Genomic DNA, 26,654 nt, shown 5'->3' with positions numbered 1-26,654 from the left:
ACTGTTTATTTCCTTGTCATCGAAAAACAATTGTAATTGTTTGCACAATATTTATCTAGGGATCTTAGATTGGCAAGATAAAATGGAACTGAATCCTTGATTTCAAACACCATTATCTAAATGTGAGGTACTAAATATACGAGATTTGACATTTGAGAGTTTGCTGTGGTTGTTCTCTAGGAATAAATCTCATTAACTCAGATAGGATTTTTCCCTATAGAAATAGGTTGAAATTCAAACTGATGTATCTAAGACCTCAGTGAAGTTTAACGTAATATTACTAATCACAATGCAGTAAAAACCCATAATTTCAGGCCCATAATCAGCATAGATTACTTTAGAATTTTAAGAAATCTGTATTATAATTAATTTATGTTACTTCTTACAATACATTGACTTAGATCTAATATTTTATAACAACATTACGATTATCATGACAAAGATAAGTTTGAATAGAATAGTTGTACCTAAATAAACAAAGTCATTTTTCTGTTGTATTGAGAACTAAAGACAATTAATTTTTAAAAAATGTAGAAAAGATACATTTCACTGATGTTCTCAAGAAATCCTCAGTAGGATATCTACCTGGATAATTAATGACACGTTTTGATGAATTGTGCATTAATTATCCTCATGAAATTAAATTTTAACTATTACAAAGCATTATGACAATCTTTCCATGTTTAGTTTTTGCAAGCCATTACCAGATCTCAGTCCTACTAACAATATTGAAAAACAAAAGCTTTTTTTTCTATTTTCTGTACCACTTTCCTGATTCTTTCTGGCCGATTGACTCTGGCCATATTTTTGCATCTTTTTACACTTCCATTTCCTCTCAGACCAGTCTTCAGCGTTCATTATCACCAACATCAATATCTTGCTGATTCAATCATAAGAACAACTATTCTTTACAATCTTAGCCTCTGCTCTTACTCTCTCTCTTCCTGATGATAATGATTGCGATTCAATGGCATCTGTACTGATTTTTAGTTCTCTGATGCTGAGGTATGTAGTAAGTAATTTAATAATGGTATGATGTATAAATAAGTTCATGTCATCCCACACTATTGCTAAAATTTAATTGTTAACATCCAATTAATGCTATCAAATCATTTTCTTAAGTATTTGTATTTTTCTCCCCAGGGCTCACTACTTCTTAAAAAATCTGATGTATTTCATAAATGGTCAATATTTTAATTTAATTTCAACAACCACTCTCTAATGTTATATTTTACTGTTAATTTACTAACAAGTACAGCTCCTTATTTGAGTCCTCCTCATTCTCTTAGTACTAATTCATTATCACCTCCAGCTGTTTAAAATGTTAAACTTTATAACATAACTTACATGCCTGAGACCTGAGTTTGATCCCCTGTACTGTAAAAATTAATATGTGCATATAATGAAGGTAAAAGAATGTGATCAATTTTGAACTGAATATTTATATATAACTGCACAAACATTTGGTCAAATAATCACACTACACTTTTCAAAAATTTTAAGTTAATGCTTAGAAATTATTGGCTGGCAGTATCAATCATGGGACAATTTTTTTTTAAAAAAGCAGTGAATGTGGAAAAATGGCAGCACAGAGGATTTACGTGATAATGGTGCTATTCTGTCTTTTGACCATGTTGTTACATACAAAAATCTACAAACATAGTCAGATTGCATAGAACTTAAACACACACACACACACACACACACACACACACACACACACACGTGAAATTGGTGGACTGCATCAATATCAATATCCCTGTTACCCTTGTTACATAGTAAAAATAGTAGCTTGGGAGGCCCGTAGGGGTAAAACAAGATTAAGTGATTGAAACTTTCAAAATTTATGATAGGAGAAAATAGGGAAAAAGCTAGTTTAACTGGTTGGTAATTATTGGTGATTTTATTCATTGGTGCATATTTATCTTTGCTATTAGGAATGGGTATCACACCAGTTTTAATTATATTAGCTATATTCATAGTAAAATTAAGAATAAAGTGAAGAAATTTCTGTATAAAAAAAGTCAAGTTCTAGAAAGGACAAAATAGTTGTTGATTTTTACCCATCCTCATTTACGTAACTTTTCTAAAATTAGTATTTTTTCATTTCTATTTTTAACTTTTATTTGCATTTAGCTTTATGGCTCCTTTTTTACAAACAAGGTAAGATAGATACAAATTCAAACAAATTTATACCAATATTATGACTTATTTAAAATATATTAAGCAATAAATGTTTAGATCAAGTAAATCAAAATATAATGTGAATACATTATTGTGAAAAAAGGAACCAATTATAATATAATTTATGATTATATAATTAAAATTTTATAAGTTTTCTTTTAACATACCTGAACAAGAAAGATTTTCCTTAGTGATGGTGACTCATTAAAGTTGGTGTTCTTAATTGTCACCAACCAAATAAAACTTGGAGGTAACTTTAATAGAAAAATGCAAAAATGTTTAAGTTTCTATAATCAAGTATTTACAGACTGTGTTGTAAAAATATTTTCTGGGGAAGAATGAATTTATGCAATCATGTAAATAACTGCTCATAAAATAATTAAGCCAATTTTACAAAATGCTATGAAAATAACTTTCAGATTAATGAGACATAAGACAAATGCTACAAGCCTTTTAAAACAATGTGCATATCTTTTACACCATACTAGCCTCAAGAAAGAAGGAGATATACCTTTAAGTTATTTGAATCATAGTACTCAGAAGTATAAGAAATCCTTTTCTTTTAACAATGAACAAAAATATCATTCTCAAATTATTCTTTAAATAAAATTTCTTCACATAGAATTAAATAAACCATATTTTTACTCTTTGGAGAGTAATTTTGTTGACTTCCCCAAGTGTAGCAAAAAATAATATATAGTAGGCATTCAATACTTTCTTATTGAATTATATCCAGAAAGGTTTCTACATGAAGATCAAGAGGCTGATCTGTGGTAGATACTTTTTACAACTAAAAGTCCATTTTAAAATATTCACAAACACATGTACGAGTATTCATAAAAATAAACTTTCAAACAAAAAAGCAAGAAGAGAGTGTGACTGTAAAATATTTTATTTATCTATAAGTAACTCTAAAACCTATTTCTTCTTGCAGTGGGGAGCACACTCTTCAGTGATCAGGGCTAATTCCTAGCTCTGCACTCTAAGGGAACAGTCCTGGCAGGTCTCAGGGAACCATATTGGGATCAGGGATGAACCAGGGTCAGCGGCATGCAAGGCAAGCTCCTTACCAGTTGTGCTATTTCTCTGATCCCTAAAGTCTACATTTGTGGTAAAAAAAACTGTGAGAAAAGAATTTATCTTTACAAATTAGGTAAGAGAGATATTAAAAATTAAGGTTTCAGATTATTGTATGTGTAAACTATGTGTAAAATGATCTTGTGTTAGTTCTCTTGGAGATTAGAATTTAATGATTTTGGCACACCTGGAAATTCAAATGTAATAAAAATACAAGGGAATGAAGGCTACAAATTGCGAAGGAAAAGTGGTTATTGAACAGGACAACTTTCTAAAAACTACATAGGTTTTATATTTTTATTCATTCATAATAATAATTATTATTATTATTGTTTTGGGGAGGAGTGCTCAAGGCTTCCTCCTGGATCCGTATTTAGGGAGCACTCCTGGCAGTGCTACGGAGATTATGCAGAGTGCTGACGATTGAATCCAGATAGCTACAGGAATAGCAAGTGCCTTTCATGCTACAGTATATTTCCAGTCCCCCCTTTTTATGATTTATAAGAGATTTCTTTACTTGTATAGTTTTTAAAGTACCCAAGCATAATTTGTGGCCTTATATTATGGTTTTGTTCCCAGAGATGGTAAATTGTATAAGCAATTCACATTACTGAGGACACCGAAATAGAAACAAAGCTGATATAGCATAACTTCTTAAATAAACCTTTTTTCAATTTCCAGTTCAGGGTTTATGATATGAAATTAAATAATTAATGATTTGCCAATACAGAAATTTTCCTGCTAGTTAGGTTTATTCTTAGCAAATCTATCAACAAATTTTTCTGAATAGCTTTAAATGTTTAATTTCAAAAGACTCTATTAAACCTAATATGTGAAGATTTCCATGTATATATAATAAAATAATCTGTTATTTTTCAATTGCAAAAAAGTTAAAGAAAGACAGAAAGCTAATTTTAAGTAATCAAAAATATTTTGCAGATAATTCTATCTTGCTAAAATTTTATCTTGATTTTTTCTACATAGCTGTATATAATAAAATCATAATTTGCCATACATAGACATATATGTGATTGCTAAGTTCTTGGTTTTGAAAGGGAGCAAATATGCTCATTTTGACTTAAAAATCAATTGTTATTATATCTTTGGATTTAAAATGCGCATATACATATACACACATACAATATTTACACTACTCTGTGTTTTTCCCCCCCAACAGTCTTCAATATTATCAGTTCTTTTTAGCTCCAAACAAGATGGCTTATTACCTTCAAAATTTTTGTTTTTTTGATACGTACAATCTAGGACAAGTAATTTAAATATTTTGTTTGGTATTAATGAATTAGACGTAATCTTATGCATGATTATAAAAAGTGTACATAAAGAATTCTCTATAATTATTTCCAGATCTTCCTCTCACAGATAATGCTAAAGATTTATTTTTCAGAAAAACAGAAAAATAACAAAACAATCTGATTGGCTCTGAGGGCACCATTTTGTTGCCAAACTTAATACGAACTAGAACTCCCTATGGAATATTCCTAAAAAGACTGAACCTGGTAGCATGGGTTCAATAAAACAAGTAAAAAAGTAAATGGTGGTAATTCAATAAAGTATGGTGGCAGTGGGGGAAAGCAAGTCTTTAAAAGCAAGGTATTTCGTAAAGAACTCCTGAAGTTTCATCTCCCAGTAGACTAAATGTGATGAGGGGCAGGGACCGATGTGTTAACCAGCTAACCTACCATAATTGCATGACAGATGGTTGTTACCTGAAGAGGTCATGCTAAGAGAGGAAGAAGTAACAGGAGACTGACAGAATGCCCAGGGAGAGTATTGATCCACTGACTCTTTGCTGGTAACCATTACAAAGACATGAGTTGACAGTAATTAAAATGACTTACACACTGGGGTGGTTTCAAACTCGAATCTTCGACTGAAGACACCATAGCCTGCTGCAGTGCGGGCTCGAATTTGGAAGACATATATGGAAGCAGGTTTCAAGCCCTCGGCAGTTATAGTTGTCTCTTTCGATTTGATAATTGTATAGCTGCTCTCTTGGTCCTAGGGTTATGAATGTACAAAGAATGAAAAAATAAAAGTTAATATATGAATTGCTAATGATGACAAGCCTATGCTCATAGATCAGCAACAAAATAGCAACAATTATATTGGCAATTGGTACCCAAGTATTGGTACCCAAGTATTAGGAAATCAACCTACACATGGCAAGTATATTAACTGTATAGGGCTTCTTAAGTGCTTTTTAGAAATCAAAGATACTAGCCATCACCCTTTCGTTTAGCAGAAATAAGCATGCAGACTTCTAAAACATACTTGGAGATAAAAAATTTCAGAAACTGCATTTTAGTAGTAGTATAAGAATGTTCACATCTCTCACAAATGCACCAGTCCAAAGAGAAAGGTTCCAATATCTCATGTACGGCCAGAAATAACGCATGCTCTATTTCCTCTGTGAATTTGGTTTCTAATAATATTTAGAATTTGGAAAAAAAGTAGAAAAGTTCACTGAAGAATTTTAACTTCTATTAAGTCTACACAGGGAGCATTCAAAAAAGTAAATAAAGCATAAAATCAGATTAGAAAAAGCTTTCTAGTTTCTAATTTTAATGTGTTTTGGCTAGGTGAATAGTAATTGATGACAGTGTAGGAAACACATTGCTAGAACAATGGTCTGGAAACTAAATCCAAGAAGAACAAAAGTACATACCTATTATTTAAATCTTATTATTATCTGTCAACTTACTGTATTAAATATAAAAATCTCAGACAAAAACCCAAACTTCCTAACAAGAACTTTCTCCTTGTTCTTCCCTTAAATCTTTCTGTGTGAATAATCAGCAAAAGTCTGTTGCTGTTGTGGATTTTCTACAGGTTTCCTTATATTTATCACATTTCTTATTAAATTTGAATTAACTTTAGGTAGTGACTAGCAACACCCCCCACCCCCTCTATTTTAAACGTTTTTATTTGGTGTAATGAGTTTACTGATGACTATAAGTCATCATTTTTAAAACATTTTAGAAAATATTCTCTTATAAATAGACACACATGCTGATTTATATTATAAAGATTAAATGAGCATGACATAGACTATACATTTTATTCTTAATGAGAGGAAATTAAAAATTAGAATATAGCACTATAATAGGGAATATAACCAATATTTATGCTCAAAATTTTCCTCTTAAATGGAGAAACTAATGAAGTCATTCCCCTTCTTTGCATTTGTACTTAATAAGTGTATTCCATATTAAAACCTGAGTATTGAAACATGAAAGGTAATTTTACTTTTGCCCTTCATATTCACATCTGTAGCAATGTTTTTGCATAGTCACACCTGTAAAAATTGGGTAGAGAAAGATTGTTTCCTGGATATTACAGTTATGTTGTGTAAAGTAACAGATAATGTTTCAAAACTTTTAAGAAACTGAAAATAAATCACTTTGTATTTAAAATAAAAATACAAATCATTTTTATTTTTAATCTGACACCACAAGCTTGATTTCTATCCATTTATGCTTCTACTAATACAACATAAATTACACAGTTTACAAACATTCTTTCATTATTTTTATTTATTTATTAATTTATTTTTTATGTAGGAGTACTGCTATTTATTCAGCCACTGATTAGCTGATTAAATTGGGCATGAACTTTACCTTACTTTTTTTTCATGATTTTATTTATTTATTTTCTTCTTATATTTTTTATTGAATCACTGTGGGAAAAGTTACAAAGCTTTCAGGTTTAAGTCTCAGTCATACAATGATCAAACACCTTTCCCTTCACCAGTACTCATTTATCACCACCAAGAAACCCAATATACCCCCCTCCCACCCCTCCCAATGCCTGTGAGGCAGATGATTTCTATTGAACTCTTCACACATGACTTTGGATTTCTGCAAAGAGAGAGAGAATTACGAGATTGGTTTCTATGCATCTGGTGTTATGGCTGTGCCAGAGAGCCGCTCATGGGAGGCAACTTGTGACCTTGGTGAAGGACGAGCCGGTACCGCCCCCTTTCTAGGAGACTGCAGTTGCCCCGTCACCGCCAGCTCATACCTGGCTTTCCTATAAGCTCTGAGGCAGTGGCCATCTTGCTGCGGGGTGGGGTGGTGGGGAAGGCAGAAGGGAAGGGAGCAACACCCTTTTCCTCCTGGGGAGGCATGGCACCGTAGTTTAACACATGGTCCATTCACTTTTTGCCACAAGCTCCCGAGCTCTGGATTAAGTCCTTTTGCCTCTGGAGTCATGGCCATGCCGGAGATCTGCTCATGGGGGGCAACTTGTGACCTCAGTAGGGCGAAAGATGAGCCGGTACCGACCCCCCTTCCCATGAGACTGCAGTTGCCCCATCATGTCGGCTCATACCTGGCTTTCCAATAAGCTTTGAGGCAGTGGCCACCCTGAAATCCGTTCAAATGCATTTCTGCCAAAAGCCATTGGGGTTTCTGGATTTGTTTCTGAGTCTCTGGGACCACGACCATTAATCACCTTGATTAGGAGCCAGAGAGGCTGTTTGTAGGCGGTGACTCAGGGTCTCATTGGGATGGGGAGGAAAGGACCGGTTCCACCCCCATCTGGAGAGGCCTCGCGTGTCTTGTCACTGCAGGCCAAAACCTGACTGTCCAGTGACCTCTGGAGGATGGCAGTCACCAGGCCGCTAGGGGGAACAGGCCAAGGCAGGAAACCTACTCGCACCTGGAGTGGCCCAGCACCATTTACCTACTGCAGGAACAGGATGCATTTCTGCCAAAAGCCTTTGGGTTCTGAGATTAATTTCTGAGTCTCTGGGATCATGGCCGTTAAGCAGTTTGATCAATAACCAGAGAGGCCATGCCTCCAATTATATAGCTGAGCCAGAGGTGGTTTGAAGGTGTGTCTCCCACATACCTAACTTTTGGCCATTTACTTTCTTGTAAACTTTGCCCCAAGTTTTTGTGGTCTGCCCAAATATACAGCAGCAATTTTGGGGTATCTGAAAGTCTGACGGTGCCATCAGGCTGCTGATGCACTCACCTCACTGGTGCAGATTGACCTGCTGGCAGCACCATACCCCCACATTCTTTCATTATTAATATTATTAATGTTGTTGTTATTATTCTGTTTTGGGGTTACACCTGGTAATCCTCAGAGCTTAATGCTGGCTCTGCAGTCAGGAATTCCTCCTGATGTAGTTGGGGAGACCATATGGGACACTGGTGATCGAACCGTGGTGGACTGCATAAAAGGCAAGAGCCCTACATGCTGAGCTAACTCCCCAGGCCCTAAACATTCTTATTTTCTTACATTTAAACACTAAATAGGTATGCTTTAATTGCTAATTCAAACTTTCTGGTTAATTTTTGCAAGTGAGTGACACCTTTAACACAGAGATTAAGCACATTTTTTTAAATACTTCAGAAATTTGATTAGTATTTTTAAAAGTTTTTAGAGATAATTGAATGGATAATATCATCTGAAACTTTAGCTAGTAGTGTCAGTCATTATCTTATTGACATACATCCTTTGATCTTGTACACTATTACAATCCCTTCCCTATAGCTATTTAAAGGAGGCAATAATTTTTATACATGCCATTTTTAAATGAGTAAAAAAGTTTCTATAAACTATGTGGTCACTGAAATTCTGAAACTGCTCAAGTTATAAATGAATATAAGACTTTCTCCATAATAATTTGCCTACTAATTTAGCAGTGATTTTAACAGCAATTTCTCACAAAAAATAACAAAAGGCATGTCTGAAATTATTTTCATTTTGTTTAAAGAAAACTTGGTTGATGAAAAATCTAGAAATAACTAACATATGTATTAAATATTCTTAATATTATTTCATAAAATAATAATATAAAGTAGGATTGTTTTTTTAAAGCATAGAAAAAACAGGGCCATAATCTTAGTCCAAAGAGTCAATGTGGTACAAACTAAAATTTTGGGTTCTTCTTTTTTAAAATGTGGAACAATTATTTCTCATTAATAGGCTGAAATATAAGCAATGTACACAGCACTCAGTATAGTATTGACATTATAAATTCTAAATAAATTTGAAATGACCTAACATGATGGCAAATTCCCCTACTGAAAAATGAATTTTTAAAAGCTCTTATGGTTGTAGCTTCACATGATTAAAATCATAATTAAGATGTCTGGTAAGAATAATATTTAGAAATGTATACTTTGCCAAAAAAGGGGGTGTAATTTAAGTACACGAGAAAGCTAATCTTTGTAATGCATGATCTAATATTCATTGATTAAAATCACAAAATGTTGTGTTTGCCTATTAACATTGCATATGCCTTCATAGTTTCTTATTGCAGGTCTAACTTTACATTATGTGTCTGATTTAGTTTGAGTCTTTGTTACTGAAGCAGCATAGCGAAAGCATATATCTAAGGATTAAACGCTATAAATACACATTCTGAATTATTAATTTGCCAAATTTTGTTTTACCCTACTGCTTTTAATTATGCTGGTATCATAATTTGCTTCACATCCCAAATCCTATATACTCGTCTTCAACACCTACAACTGCCTGCCAACATCTTCGTCAGGGCAATGGCTTTTGCTGCCTTCTTGCACCCACTGAGCAAATGAGCTACATTCCCCAGCTGCTTAGTAAACGCTGTTCACACACAGTGAGGGGAGGGCCTCAGCAGAAGGAGCCAGCTGGCAAACACCCCGCCAAGGGGCAGCTTCCTTTTGCCTCTGCCTTTAATTAAGAGATGGCAACGGGCCCATCACCATGCAGGAGCGGAGAGGCCCAGTGACCTCTATTAGACCAGGGCAATCACAGGCAGAAATGCCAGCTGGCAAACGCTCCAGTCCTGGAAAGCTCTGCCACCTGTGTCTGGCCCAGAGCCATCCAATAAAACGGTGGTGTCATTCTGAAGGTTCAAAATCAGCTCTGGAAACCTATCCGGGTACTCAACTCAGTGCATAGCATAAAAAGCTCATTATCCTTTTCCCCTTCTGTTTTTGTTACTGAAATATTTTTCTTTTCAATGTTTAAGTATTTCATTGGCATGCTCATAGTTTTTCTTGGCAAAAAAATCTTAAATAAACATCATTACTGTAAAAATAAAATGTGGACAAGAGAATGTTAGTACCTTCTTCCCTGTAATACATTTATATCCATTTCTATATATTTATATATGTATATATATAGCCATATATATGTACATATATAGCTTTTGCTGCTTTTCTAACATGTAAAGAGGTAACCTGTAATTTATTTAGTACACTATTACAAAAATGTACAGAACATTTTTCCTAGGTCATTTCCTTACTTTGAGTTCTAAGGCTAGCAGAATGCAATATAACATCAAAATTAAAGGGAAATTTTAAGAAAAAATACATTTTAGGAAAAAATTGAACTAGTAAAATTATTATAAAAATGTATAAAACTCATTAGAAGGGATATTAACAAAATATATATCCTCCTTTACTTTTGAAACTTCTCCAGAAGCTTGGACCAGAGAGATACTATAGCATGTAGGGTGCTTGCCTTGCACATGGCAATTCCAGGTTCAATCCCTGGTATCCCATATGGTCCCCCAAGCACCTCCAGTAGTAATTCCTGAGTGCAGAGCCAGGAGTAATCCCTGAGTATTGCTGGGTGTGACCTTCAAACAAACAAATAGATCTTCCATAGAAGCAGTAGCTTGGGGAAAGGTAAGGTTTTGGGTAGATGTGTATGAAACTCATGCATATGCTGAGAAATAATAACATCATAAACATTATTCATAATGGGAAAACAGAAAAATTTCCTCAAAAAATAAAAACAACTAGTAATTGGTCTAGCTAGTTGCTTCGGGGGGAGATAAAGCAGCACCTTATGTACTTGTCAAACTTTTCATTTTCCTGCTTTGAACTTTACTTCATGTAAGATACTTATACCAAAATACCTAATTTTGTGTTTTATTTTCAAACGTTAGTATCCCTTTAACTTCATATAAAATAAATCTTAGTTACAACAAAGATTTGGAAACTAAGTTTTTTTTTTGTTTGTTTGTTTTGTTTTTTTGCTTTTTGGGTCACACCTGGCAATGCACAGGGGCTACTCCTGGCTCTGTACTTAGAAGTTACTCCTGGCAGTGCTCAGGGGACCACATGGGATGCTGGGAATCCAACCAGGGTCGGCCGTGTGCAAGGCAAATGCCCTACCCGCTGTGCTATCTCTCCAGCCCCAAGATTTGGAAACTAAGTTTTTACAGAATTCACTCAGTACATCTATGTAGAATTAAAACTTTATTTGCTTAGGTTTGCATAAGTATGCATGCAATAAAATTTATAAAATCATAAATAAAAGGTCAGAAAGATAGCACAGCAGGGAACATGGCTGAGCCACCCCATAAGGGTGATCCCTTAGCCCCACCAGGAGTGATCTCTGAGCACAAAGTCGAGAGTAAGATGTGAGCATGCCTGGGAAAAGCCCAACAAACAAAACACTATATACATACAGCAAAAAATACCCCAAACAAACAAGCAAAAGAGAATAAAGAATGTAAATCTCAATTTAATGAACTACTTTTGGCTAGAGCGATAGCACAGTGGTGCCTTGCACACTGGAGACTTCGGTTCAATTCCTCCATCCCTCTCAGATGCAAGCTACCAAGAGTTTCCCTCCTGCTTGGCAGAGCCTGGCAAGCTCCCTGTGATATACTCGATATGCCAATAACAGTAACAACGAGTCTCACAACGGAGACATTACTGGTGCCCGCTTGAGCAAATGGATGAACAAAGGGAGGACAGTGCTACAGTGCTACATTTTTGGCTATATCTATATCAAAAAATAGAATCCTAGACATCTAGACCTCTATGTAAATATAGAGTACAACTGCTGTATTTTGGGAATCAGTGATGGATATTAAATTTACTCAATCATTAATATTAATTTTTCTTCCTTTTAGATTAGCAGTAGGGCATTTGATTTGCGCACAGCCAGCTCGGCCAAGCCGGGTCATTTCCTCTGCCCCTCACGGAGAGCCTGGCAAGCTACCGAGAGTATCCCTCTTCCCTCCGCATGGCAAAACCTGGCAAACTACCTGTGGCGTATTCGACATGCCAAACACAGTAACAACAAGTCTCAAAATGGAGACATTACTGGTCCCACTTGAGCAAATCGATGAACAACGGGAGGACAGAGACAGTGACAATGTTCCTTTTACTAATATTTAAGAATTCTTAACATGGTAAACTATACACTAAAAGCCACTCCCTGAGAGATTCTCAGTCTTATTGGGATAATGTGTTTGGTACTATGCTTTTGTGAAATATTCTTTAAGTATATTTATATTACCTAATGGTTGAATAGGTGCACATATTATCAGTAAGTCATAATAATAAAGACAATTTTCAAAACGATTATTTATATTTTATTCATCTACTTAAAAACAATTGAATTTTACATGGATAGACATACAAACCCTGGACTGAGTATTTGGAAAATCTTTCCTTCTCTCCCCCTCCAAACTCCACACTGAATTACTGTTCTCTCTTGAGTTTTACACAGATAATTTCTAAATTAATGAGTGCAAGGAGAGCTAATGAAATAAACATTATTGAGTTTTATAGAATAATGCTTCAGGCTTACCTAGACTCTTATCTTGCATATGCATAGAATGCTGAATTCTAAGGTTTTCATTGATAGATCTAGCATTATTCATAGTATGTATTAGTATGGGCTGGAGCGATAGCACAAAGGGTAGGGCGTTTGCCTTGGAAGCCGCCAACATGGCCCACCCGAGTTCAATTCCTCTGCCCCCCTCAGAGAGTCCAGCAAGCTACTGAGAGTATCTCACCCGCACGGCAAAGTCTGGCAAAGCCTGGCAAGCTACCTGTGACGTATTCGATATGCCAAACACAGTAACAATTGTCACAATGGAGACATTACTGGGCCCGCTTGAGCAAATCGATGAAGAACAGGAGGACAGTGACAATGACAGTATTAGTATAAAAAATATCATTTCCCTTAATTTTTCGAGTGCCCTGTTTTGGACAATTCTTAGGTCTTGCAAAGTAAACTTTTGAATCTTTTTTACCTTTATTATTCTTCCCTAAGAAAGAAGGGATACTATTTTTGTAAGTTTGAGAGAATCAATTGAGTAACTGTGATTGAATCTTCTTTTTGAATTGTGCTTCTCTGAATTATACTTGTAATCTTTTCACTCTAATTTTCATTAAAAAATTATGGATTATAATTTTTGCATTGTAGTCTTTAACCCGCTTCTTAGAGCCTGAGTTGGACACAACACAGCCTGTTGGAATTCAGGTTGTTCTAGTGGTGAACTTCATTCAGATACATGTTTATACAAAAACTAACAATGAAATGGTGTTGAAAGTTGTAGCACCTTGTAGGTGGTTAGATATCTACTCCATATTTCTGCTTTAGAAATTAAGTTCTTTTTCCTCTTGTATTACTCTTCTTATCAATAGCTTATTTTTAAGTAGAGTTAGTATTAGGGATGATTATTATTTCTTTTAAATATTTTCATCATTTTAATTTTAGGGAGTAATGTATCTCTATGTATATACTGTGTTGGGGGCAATATCAGAAATATTTAGCATGGCAGTGAAGGTTGAATGTTTAATGCTAACTTAATGACCTTATGGTCCCCAAATGTTGGCCATCTTCTGCACATGTTCTGACTCGTTGAGCAATGTCATTAACTCCTATTATTGCCTTAGATCTCCAAAATTATGTTAAAGTATGAAATAGTATGAAACGCAAGATACAAGATACAATTAGAAAGGAAAACAATCAGGTAATTGTAGAAAATATGAAGCACACTTTTTTATTATATTTTTGCTTGACTTTTTAAATATGTATATATTATAAAAACAATTTAGCTTCCCATAATTCCTAGATAGTGCAAATATTTTTTAGTGTTTCTAATCATGAACATATGTGCTTTTTTTGTAAGTATACTCAGTAACTACTGATGTTTAACATCCTAAGTGTTAGGGACACTTTCCAAATATTGTACACTTTTTTCTTCTAATGCTGTGAAACATAGTCAACTGATGTTAGACTATATGGCAACAAATTGACAGAAGAAACTCTGACAATAAAAAAAATAATCATGTAGGGTATTCCTTGTACACTTTTAGCCTCCAGAATAATGACTGCTGAATCAAATGTCACTGACTTACAGGAAATATTACAACATGCTTTTCTATAAACCAAATAATTGGAGTTGATCTTCTTTAAAGGAAAAATAAAAATTTTTATTCTGTAAATCCTACCTTCTCAAAATACTTGATTTCGTACTCTAGGATGATTCCATTGGGACGATCTGGTTCTTGCCAAGACAAGGAGATACTGTTTTTTGCAATCTTTCCTTTTTTCACATTGGTGACTGGTGAGGGGGCTGAAAAATAGAGAAGTAAAATTATAATTAATAACATATTGAAATAAAAGGTATGTGTTTGTACAATGACCTTTTTACATGGATTATAATAAAAGTTCAAAGAAATAAATTTTAACCTGGATGCAGGATTACTTTTTTCTGTATATGTTTTTATAGTTATATTTTATAAACATAACTACCATAAGTATTCCAAGATGTTAAATCACTAGTCGCAGAGAATTTTAAGTCTACCTTTTCTTTACAATATTTAGAATAATAACTAAACTCACCTTTCTTATATAAAAAAATTACTTATTGGCTTTGTATAATTTTGGTTTTGAAAATTTAAGGATTATGCATCATGTATTTTATTATGCTAAAACAATATGATTATCTGTTACCATCTTTATATACTATATCATTAGGGTTTTTTAAAATGTATTTCTGAAATCATATAGATCCTTCATCATTAATCTATTCATACAATGAGTTTACTAGTGATTTTTCTTAAAAGACATTAAACATGTCATGTATCTTGAAGATAACAGAAAGTGAAAGCAGCATTTTCTATTATATTTTGCCTCAATATTTTATTGGAGATTAAAATCACAGTATTCACTGTTACCTTACCCAGTGTTTATCCAATCATTTATTTATAAAAAATGTGATTCCAAATTACACTATCTTGAATTCAGAATTATATGGATATTGATCCAACACTTTTATAAATCTAATAAGACATATATTCCTGATTTGATACCAAGAATGTGCATTGTTTGATATGGATAACGTTAAACATATGAAACCTTTTGTTGTTTAATATGCTTTTTACATTGTTTTTCTGTTTCTAATGTATTTTTCTGACACTTATCTTGGAATGTTTAAAATTTCATACAGTACTTAGGACAATCTGTATAAAACAGTATGTCTATAAAATTCAAAATTTTTAACATTAAAAGGTCAGACATAGTAAATGGAGGCTTTTCATTTCTGAATAGCATGAAACACTGGATAAAATTTCATGTTTTTGCTCTATGAATTTACATTTTTCTTTGAAACTTTTCCTTTCCAGCATAGCTCAGTCAGAAAATCATACAAATTTGCCACGTTCAATGAATTCTTTTCCACATACTAAAACATGTAATCCAACTGGAGGCACTGCTTTGAAGAACAGATGGAAAGAACAAAGCTTAGAACTATTTGTTGGCTTCACTAGAGAGTGAAAGAGGTTAGGGAAAGACATTGATTGTTTGAATTGGAAGTGAGATCATGTCATGCCTACTTAAAAGGTGACAGGGTCCTCCTTTTACTCTCACTCAGGAGTAAAATCTAAATGCTTACGTACATACAAGCAGCAAAACCCTTTATTATTTTGATATTCCCTATCAACAGCTCTACCTCCTACTCTTCCTTGGCTCTACGAGACTTTCTGTGTTTAGAGTACTTATGTACACTCCCACCTAAGGAATATTATACTTGCTAAGTCTAGTCCTCCCTCCATCCCTTGCTTTCTCCCTTCCTTCTTCAACATCTCCCTCTTAAAGTTTTATATATATATATATATATATATATATATATAATATACACATATATACAAATATAAAATGTTACCTTGTTATCTCACTCTATACATAGAGTGAGGTAAGATGGTTTTATATCAATTTCTGTGTTTTGGGCATACAAAGTTACTGCATCACTAATACTATCACCAAAGTGTATCCATTAAACTCCTTTGTAAGTTCCCGAATTCCTCCACTTCTTCTCCTAACTTCATATAACTTCAGATCTGTTGTTAGAGCAATAATTTCTTCTCATTAGATATTGATCTTTCTCTTGTTTTGTTTCCTTGTATGCCATATAGGAGAAAGATTATCCAGTATTTGTCCTTCTCCCTTTGGCTTTTATTTTTTATTTGGCGTGACTGTCTCTGCTACCTCTAAGTTGTGCAAAAAGCATTACTTCTTTAGTAGGTGAGCAGTAATTCATTGCATAGATATTTCACAGTTCCTTTATCCACTCATCTGTTGTGAGTTGTTTACAGGTCCTGACTTTGTAAATAGTGCTGCCATGACATACGTGGGCCTGAATTTTTATAAATTGCTATTTTGTGTGTGTTCCAAAGTAGAACAACAAAACATCCAAACACATCAAAAGTTAGAGAGAAAATCTGAACAGACTTCCTCATACAGATGGCCAAAAGGCATCTAAAGTCTAGTTGCCATTGATTATTCAGGAAATGCAAACCAAAATGACAAGGAAATATCACTTTACATCGGTGATATACCCAAAAGACTAGAAACAAAAAAATGTTCATAGGAAGGTGGTGAAAATATAAAAAGCCCTGATCACTGTTGGTATCTCATTCCCTACAGAGAGAAAGTATGAACACTTTTTAAAAAATGAAATAACTAACCTATGAACTTACTTGAGCCATTTCAGAATACAGAGGTTCTTTTCCTATGAATTCTCATTGAGACTACTGTATATTCCATAATTCAAGTAACCAACTCTCACCCACAACCCCTCTCTGTATTTCTTTAGTGTTACACTTAGTTTTGCATTTGACTATCTGATTGAAATACATTTACTTTATTGTAAAATAGAATGAAATTGTATCAGGGATATTATTCATTGGTTTCACTATGAAATTCCTAAACCTGGAATAGTGCCAGAATAAGAAGATGGCAAACAAACATATGGTATGAATGCTGGTAAAAGGAAAAACTAAGACACATAAAAACTATTTTTAATTTATGTTCGATTCCTCTGCCCCTCTTGGAGAGCCCTACAAGCTACTGAGAGTATCCCACCCCCACAGCAAAGCCTAGCAAGCTAGCCGTGACGTATTAGATATGCTAAAATCAGGAGTAACAAGTCTCACAATGGAGATGTTATTGGTGCCCGCTTGAGCAAATAGATTAGGAGGACAATGCTACAGTGCAGTAAAAATCCCACCAAGAAACTCAACCTGTTTTATAAAATGAAAATAGTTGTATTCATAATAAAGCACAACTAGTGAAAGTTTCAGGGATTTTGTTAATTTAATGTATATTTTTATTTTAATCACATACTTTGTGATAGGACTGGAGCAATAGCACAGCAGGTAGGGAGTTCGTCTTGCACACGGCCGACCTATGTTTCATTCCTCTATCCCTCTCGAAGAGCCCGGCAAGCTACCGAGAGTATCCTTCCCTCGTGGCAAAGGCTGGCAAGCTACCCGTGACATATTTGATATTCCAAAATCAATAACAAGTCTCACAATGGAGAAGTTACTGGTGCCCGCTCGAGAAAATCGAAGAACAAAGGGAGGACAGTGGACAGTGGACTTTGTGATATAACCAAGAAAGCCATATTCAATCTTGCCTTGCTCTTTGAAATATGTCAATATTTACAGTGTTGTTTGTAATATTGTAGAATATAGAGTGCATAATAAGTCATGACTAGTAGTAATGTTAAAATTTCAGTTGGTTTAACGCTATGGAAAATTGATGACTTACAGGTCTGTTATCACAGTAACATTTACAAATAATCTCAAAGTCCCTATTGACTTTGGAGAGATTAAAATGACTTATAATAGATAGCACCATGGACCAACCATCTAGAAGATATGGAAACAAGTAAATTCTGGGCTCTCTAGTGTATCAAAAAAGTTTATAATGAAATAGAAAATTACAAAATTAATATCATAACAGAAAATAAAATGAAAAGTATATTTTATACTATACTTTATTTTTTATTTAGTTGTATCTTCATAACTTATCTTGAATTGTGAATCGCATTATCGTATTGATCACTATTTATCACATTATACAAATTTCAAAAGATGTCTTCAAATATATTTATCATTTAGTCACATTTAAATATTCTGATTTTTATATTTATTTCAGAGATTCATCAATTTTCAAAGTAAACTGATGGTGATTCAACTTTTCTGTTTATAAAATTACACTTAGCGGGGCTGGAGCAATAGCACAGAGGGTAGGGCGTTTGCCTTGCATGCAGCCAACATGGCCGACCTAGGTTCGATTCCCAGCATCCCATATGGTTCCTGAGCACCGCCAGGAGTAATTCCTGAGTGCATGAGCCAGGAGTAACCCCTGAGCATCGCCGGGTGTGACCCAAAAAGAAAAAAAAAATTACACTTAGCAGTATGATCCCTGAAGGCAGGGATTAATCTAATTTAGTTCACTGATACATTTTCAGCACTCAGAAATTACTTGGAATATAGATGTTTTAAAATTATTTGTTGAAGAGATGCATAATTGAATGAACAGAAAATATGTATATCTTCATGCATTATTCAAAACTGAATGTGTCTCATCTTAAATGCATCTTATTAGTTGGGGATTTGTGCTTTATTTTAGGCTTAATCAATTCTATAATAAACAATCAACATTTTCAAAGTGAATCTATCAAATAAATATCAACACAGACATAACTAGCCTGAAAGGGAATACTTTATTTACCTGAAACCATCAATGTTAAACATGAATTTCAATGCTTTCAAACACTGCTTGCTTTAATAAATGTCATTATTTTCTGAATTTGATTTTCCCAGAGGCAAAATAGTACACTTAAAATTTTAAAAGAGTGGGTGAAATGTGAGAGAGAAGATCACTGCTCAACTCAAAATAGTTCAGAAATAATTTTCCCTGTAGTAAGACCGTGCTTACACCATTTGGATATAGCTGATTCAAATGGGAACACTGACAAATCCTGGGCATATACCAATGAGATGCGCCAAAATGTGAAAGGTAGCACTCATACAGTACTGCTAAGTATTAGCCACAATGTATTGTGCACATAATGCATCATCATGCATACGCCATGATAACTATAAACAAATTTGTCACGAAGAGGACATGTTTAATTCATCTTCAGTTTTCTTCCTTACATATAATTTTTGTTCTTTCTTAAGAAGTCAGAAGGCACACAGACAATACAGCTGCTAAGACACTTGACATACATTTGACCATCCTAGATTCAATCCCCTGAGCTTATGATCCCGTGAACCCCAGCATGAGTGATCCCTGAGTCAAGTCAACCCTGTGGTTGGTGTCCAGCTGTAGGGTGTTTGCTTTGCCTTTAGCCAACATGGGTTCAATCGCTGGCTTCCACAGTGTTCCCGGGGTTCACTCACCCAGAGTAATTTCTGAGTGTACAATCTGGGGTTCAAAACCTGAATGCCATTTTGTGTCTCTCTCTGCTCCCCGCTCCCCAAATAAGAGCCAGTCCTGAGCATGACTAGGTATGAGCCTAAAACTAAAACCAAAACCAAATCCAAATCAACTTTTCTTTAGGAAGCCTGAAACAAAGTAAAAATGATGACAAAATGAGCTTTTAATTTTTTTTGGATGACACTATATCAAAAAATAGCAGATCTTAGTGTAAGAAAAATAGCACATTAAAGAAATCAATGTGAATGAAACAAAATATTTATATAACTTGTGAATTTTATCTTTTTCTTATGTGGAAATATTCTAAATTTTTTAGTATTGTGACTTCTATATTGGAGTTGAGTTTTGGTTTCAGGATAATTTTAAAAAGTTAGTTATTTGTTAAATTAGTAATAATTCATGCATAAAATAATTTCCAATTAAAGCACGTATATAGAATATAAAGACGTTATTCCAAAGACATAGAAACGCACAAAAGGTACAAGAAGCAGTGCTCATGATTTTTTATTTCAGACAATGGGATATTACTTCCTCAAGAATAGAAAACAAGTAATTGAAAGGGTGTGGAAGGAAACTTATGTACACTTGATGAAATGTAAATTGTGCATTCACTATATAGAAAATAGCATATGGAATCCTTAAAAAACTAAAACTAAAAATCATAAAATGGTTATCTATACTCAGGATACTTGCCCCTTAAAAACACCAATAATTTGAGCACACATGCGCACACACACACACACACACACACACATATGCAATGTTTATTGCAACACAAGTTAAAGCACTATGCAAAATATGGAATGGAGAAGACAAACATCATTATTTCACTTGTGAGAATAAGCAAAAACCAAATCATTAAAACAAATGTGGGGTTGGATCTACAGCACAGTGGGTAGGGAGTTTGCCTTGCACACGGCCGACCGGGATTCGATTTCCAGCATCGCATATGATCCCCTGAGCACTCCCAGAAATAATTCCTGAGTGCAGAGCCAGGAGTAAACCCTATGCATTACCAGGTTTGACCCAAAAATAAAAATAAAATAAAATAAATGTAATTAATATAACAGTCTAGAATATAAGACTAATTTATTATACAAATGTTTTAGATTATAAGGTTAGCTAACTATTGGTTACCAAAAGAGAAGTTAAAAACAGAATTGATCAATTAGATAAAGGGATTTATTTATATGGTGAAAGGTAAAAATTTTATTTTTAGTAATGAACTACATATCTTTCGTATTTTTAATAATGCAGACTTCAAACTTACTTATAATTGCAAGTCAATAAACACTTTTACAATAGTCAGTATAAATTAATTTCTTTTGCAATTTTGGGGAAAGAAAGCCATCATGAGACAATTCAACACTTAAAATGGTATCTGAAAATATTTTATGATGATATATTGCATAATAGATTCTTGCCAAAAATACTGCTGTCCATTTTAAACACTAAGATATTATTTTAAGGGAAGGCACAGTGTAATAAAGACTTAAGTGCAAAAGAGATAATTTGTCAAAGATAGACATTCAGATGAGCTTTATATTTATAGAAGAATTATATATTATAGAGGGTTTCCATATAACACACCTACAGAAACCTGCACTGGGGTTCTCTTACAATAACACTATACATTTGCATATATCACATTACTTAATAAATACAAATTCACTGTAGTTAGCTATAGCTCATGCTTTATGTATATTTTCGTACTTTTATGTGTTGCTCTTTTTTTCTGTCCTAGATTCTCTTTGGTCATACTATATGGCATTTTATCCTGTCTCCCTGGGTTAATCTTGTTTGTGATAATTTCTCAGACTATCTTGCTTTTATAACTATGAGAAAGTTGAGGTACATTAGTCAGGTAATTTGCAGGGCATCACTTTATTGGTACTGATTAGGAATTTTTCTCATGATTAGACTGAGCTAATGAGCTTTTAGACAGGCAACGACAAAGTTAAAATATAATTCCATTAACCATGTCAAATATACATGTTACATTTATTATTATATTAATTTTGGTCATCTGAAATAATACTCATCAGGCATCTTAATTATGAATATTTTTATTCCTATTTTCTATACGTGTACTCTTTGGAAGAACCCACATTCCAAAGTGTAGCCCATAGGACCAAAACAATTGTACAGGTGAGGTGTTTGCCTTGCACCCTGCTAACATTCCACATAGTCTTCTGAGCATCACCAGTAGTAATTTCTGAGGTCAAACCCAAGAGTAACCTCTGAGCATTGATGGTGTGTCCCAAATACAAAACAAAGCAAAACAAAGTATAAGCCACGTGTAAGAATTATTCTTGGGGGCTGGAGCGATAGTACACTGGGTAGGGCGTTTGCCTTGCACGCAGCCGACCGGATTCAATTCCCAGTATCCCATATGGTACCCCAAGCACCACCAGGAGTAATTCCTGAGTGCAAAGCCAGGAGTAACCCCTGAGCATCACCGGGTGTGACCCCCCCAAAAAAAGAAGAAGAAGAAATTATTACACAGCGGGTAGGGCGTTCGCCTTACAAGCGGCCAACATGGCCGACCCGAGTTCGATTCCTCCGTCCCTCTCGGAGAGCCCGGCAAGCTACCGAGAGTATTCGATATGCCAGACACAGTAACAATAAAAGTCTCCAATGGAGACGTTACTGGGCCCGCTCGAGCAAATCGACGATCAACGGGAGGGCCTTTACCTTTTACCTTTACCTTTCCTCATTAATATTTAGAGTACCAATGAAAACATTTTTATACTACAGGTGATATTTAATCATTTATACCAGTACATGCATATGCACTTTTATAAACATTTATTTTATTGGTTTATAATAATTTTTGTTGTTACCATAACAATGGGGAAACTCCTGGTATATCTGGGAACCATCAGGGGCAAATATAGCAGTGTTGAAGGGTAATTCAGAACCATAGTCAAACCAAGTACTTTGCACATGAGTCACAAGTCCAGACCCCCTAAAACTTAATTTTGTTGTTCAGATTGGTCTTATAATTAGACATCCCCAAATCGCCCTCCTTTTTCTTAATATAGCTTTAATAGAGCTTTTATAGCTGTTTTAATGATACTGCAATGATTACTAGGCTATACTTCTCTGGAATAGATATCATTTGAAGGAAAAAATAATGGATATTTACATTTAATAAAATAAATGAGAAGGCCGTTACTAAAGTATAAACTTCTTTGAAATTGTTGAAATAAAAAGATAGGGTATATTGAAATATATACACTCACTATATAATAAAATATTTTGGTGTATAAGATAAATTATAAATGCACTGATATAAATGCTGCATATTTATTATTATGCTATCATTTGATACTATTGAACCAAGAAAAGTAAGCGCCAAGCATTCTGAACACACCTGGCATCTACAGCCTTTTCTAAAGAAAGAAGATATTTTAGAGGTTTCTTTTTCTAATAAAAATTTGATCTGCTCATTCAGACAAAACATTCAATCATTCTATCTTGAAAGACTGCAACTGGATTTTTGATATACGATCTCACTAAAATTTGAAAAAAGATCATTCCACAATAATATGGCTTTAAATGTCAGTAGTTCTGTAAAGATGATGCCCTTTCTAATAAAAAGAACCCATGAACTGAAATGTCCTATGACACACAGGTTTTTTTCTCTTCAAATATTTTAAAATCGTAAGATATTAAAATGAACTGTATTCAGTAGATTTAAAGTGGTAGAATATCTAATGGCCAGATAGATAAGGGGGTTAAATTGAAGACAAAATTGCCAAGCCCTATTTCAGGCAGGCTGAAATTTGAAATACTCCAAAAGCTTGAGGAACACGTGACTGAGACACAAATATGAAGCTCTTCAGAAATAGAAAAACTGAAGCACCACAAGGAGAAAGGTGACACACTCAGGAAAAAGAGAACCCAATAGTCATCGTAACACTGTAGCACTGTCCTTCCATTGCTCATCGATTTGCTCGAGTGGGCCCAGTAATGTCTCCATTGTGAGACTTGTTACTGTGTTTGGCACATGGAATACGTCATGGGTAGCTTGCCAGGCTTTGCGATTCAGGCGAAATACTCTTGGTAGCTTGCCAGGCTCACCAAGAGGAGCGGAGAAGTTGAACTCAGGTAGTCCTGGTCGGTTGCATGCAAGGCAAATGCCCTACCCGCTATGCTATCACTCCAGCTCAAACGTCATGGTAAGAATCTGATTCTTACCATAGCCATCAAGAGGATCAAGTCTTTTCCTGTGACAACACCCAGTTAACTTTCATGCATGCAGAGAACTCCTGAGCAAGATAATTTGGAGAAATTGTTTTTCCCTGTCTCCCAAAAGTCATTCTTTACTCTTTCCACTCTGGACAAGCCCAAGTTCTCTCTGGAACATGAACCATTATCCTCTTTCTCCCCACTCACAGCTTTCTAATTTTTTTAAATGAAAATAAGTTTATGACGCAAAAAAAAACAACTGAATTAAAAATAATATAATTTGAATTTCCCTTATTTTTTATCAACATAACTCTTATTTACAATACAAGTGTAAGATGTATGTTTCACAATTTGAAAAATATATAAACTGGTAATTGCTGATGAGTGATATGTAACAGTATTAAAACATTTGTTTCAAATAAATTTTAAAGTGATATTCACAATATTAATTAAAAAAGATAATGGAACTAATAAAATAGAGAGCTATATCAGTATCATTTTCAGTAACCATGTTCAAATAATCCTTCAAATTTTAAGAGTTAATATAAATGTAAAATGATAGTATCTACAAAGCAAAATGAATACCAAATAGGTGATCATAGAACTTGACTCCTATTTATTACTTCTTATCCTCCCATAATAAACATTTCTTTGTAGTCAAAGTGGTCTAAACTCCAATGATTAAGTTTTTTCTCTCTTTTTCCCCCTCATTGACACCCAATAGTGCTCAGCTCTTCCTCCTGACTCTGTGGTTTGGGGTTTCTCCTAGCTGGCTCAGGGAATTACATAGGGTTCCAAGAATCAACTCAGGTCAGCTGTGTGCAAGACACACCATTATCACATGTATCATATCTCTAGATCCATGATTAATCTTAATAACCATAGTATACTTTTATGCCAAAGAGAGTTCAAATAGCTTTTACAATTTCTGTTTCATATAAAATGAATAAGATACAACATTGTGATATGGCTAGAAACTTTAATGAACATATTATTCAGTATGTTCTATTCAAGGAGATATAATACCATGTATAATTTCAAGTATTGCTACAAAATAAGATATAATTTAAAATTAAGAGAGTTTGGGGTATTCAATATCCATATTTGGACCCATTGTAAGCCACTAACAATACAGAGCAAAAAAAGCAAAAACTACAATTCCATTTTTTAATTATTTCAAAATTTTCATACTCTAAAGTGATTTAGCATTTTGCAAGCAAAATAATTCCATCATAAAAAAGAAAAGTCATTTTTTCTTTGTTTTATTTCATTGGTTTTAATTTTAAGTAGTTGCATAAGAAATATGTACTTGCAACTGGTATTATTTACTTTAATAATCAAGATGATACAACATTATTTCTCTAATAACTAAAGAACAAGATCATATTTCTATTATACTATGAATTTTCAAAACCATAATGTCTTCTTTCCCTAAATATATTCTCTCTGAAACATTTGCCAGGTCCTTAGAAACCTGAAGTAGCACCAGTAAAAAAATAAAATGAATATTATTTTTTTGCTACAATATGAAATCTGATAGCTGATCTCATAAGCATCCTAATTGCAGAAATCTTTAGATAAGTTTGTAGCACTAATAAATAACTTAGCCTGAAACTAAAGAAGTAAATAAGTGATTCATGATTATAGCTAAAAAATGTTAAAAGTCCAGAAGAAAGCCCAAACAAACCATTCTGTCCACTATCAATATTTAATTGCTTAGTTTTTCATTTGGGACAAATTTTCCTATCTGAGTGAATCTGCTTACAAATTTTCTGAGTAGAGGAAATCTCAGTGAATAATCAAGTAGTCTTCAAACACTACTTTTCAATGGTTAGTGATCACATGGACACTTTTGAAGCCAAAAAACAAACAAACAAACAAACAAACAAACATGTTTATTAGTAGCAGCTCAAACAGTGTAAGTTTAGATATTCGTTCTATGGGAACAATAGTTGACCAGTAGCAGTGTCCCCGGCTCTTCATTGATTTGTCCTAGCGACCACTAGTAACGTCTCCGTTGTGAGACTTGTTGTTACTGTTCCTGGCATATAGAATATGCCACTGGGAGCTCGCCAGGATCTGCTCTGCAGGTGGGATATTCTTGGTAGATTGCCGGGCTCTCTGAGAGGGATGGAGGAATCGAAACCAGGTCAGCCTCGTACAAGGCAAACTCCCTACCTGCTGTGCTATCGCTCCAGCCCAGACATTAATAGTAAACAAGTTAAAATTTAAAAAGTCGTCTCTGTAAAGTGTCAAATATGCATTTTTATAAGATCCTAGTTATTAAATAAATTTTGTTAGTTGTCAGTTATTAGAAAGGATAAAAGTTCAAATTTACTTTGAAAATATCTTTAACAAACTGTGTAAGCAAATAAAAACATGTATAAATTACAAATGAATAAAGGTAATATTTGCAATTATATTAAAATGATAATACATTACACATAAAGTGAGCATTGCATGTTGGTTTTTTTTTTTTTTGCAGTCTAAGCAATTCTATGGATTCATTCAATCCTCTAATACCCACTAGGAAACACAGATTATTCTCATCCCCTTCTGAGGAACATAAGGGTGAGAAAATTTCTCCAGTTATTCAAAAAAAAATAGCAAAAACCTGTCAGTTCTAAACAAACCTGATTCAGAGTTTATGGTAAAGATTACTCATGTCATCTAATGTTTCATTTTCATAACCTAAC

The 26,654-nt window shown here is 34.1% G+C and overlaps 1 protein-coding gene across 7 annotated transcripts in view; it reads right to left on the bottom strand.

Annotated features, from left to right (window-relative positions):
* EPHA5 (EPH receptor A5) overlaps window positions 1–26,654 on the bottom strand; it is a 316,984-nt gene that overhangs the window by 77,593 nt on the left and 212,737 nt on the right. For all 7 annotated transcript variants that reach the window (XM_056111198.1, XM_056111200.1, XM_056111199.1 and 4 more), the window contains 2 exons: window positions 14,484–14,608; window positions 5,121–5,280 (listed from right to left, as the gene is read on the bottom strand). In XM_056111198.1, the coding sequence (XP_055967173.1) occupies window positions 5,121–5,280; window positions 14,484–14,608 (285 nt within the window). The remainder of the gene's footprint in view (window positions 1–5,120; window positions 5,281–14,483; window positions 14,609–26,654) is intronic.

Source organism: Sorex fumeus, unplaced genomic scaffold (genome assembly GCF_029834395.1).
Source record: "Sorex fumeus unplaced genomic scaffold, SorFum_2.1 ptg000013l, whole genome shotgun sequence".
Lineage (NCBI taxonomy): Eukaryota > Metazoa > Chordata > Mammalia > Eulipotyphla > Soricidae > Sorex > Sorex fumeus.
The sequence above is the reverse complement of the archived record's forward strand: the minus strand, read 5'-3'. Positions and strand labels throughout refer to the sequence as shown.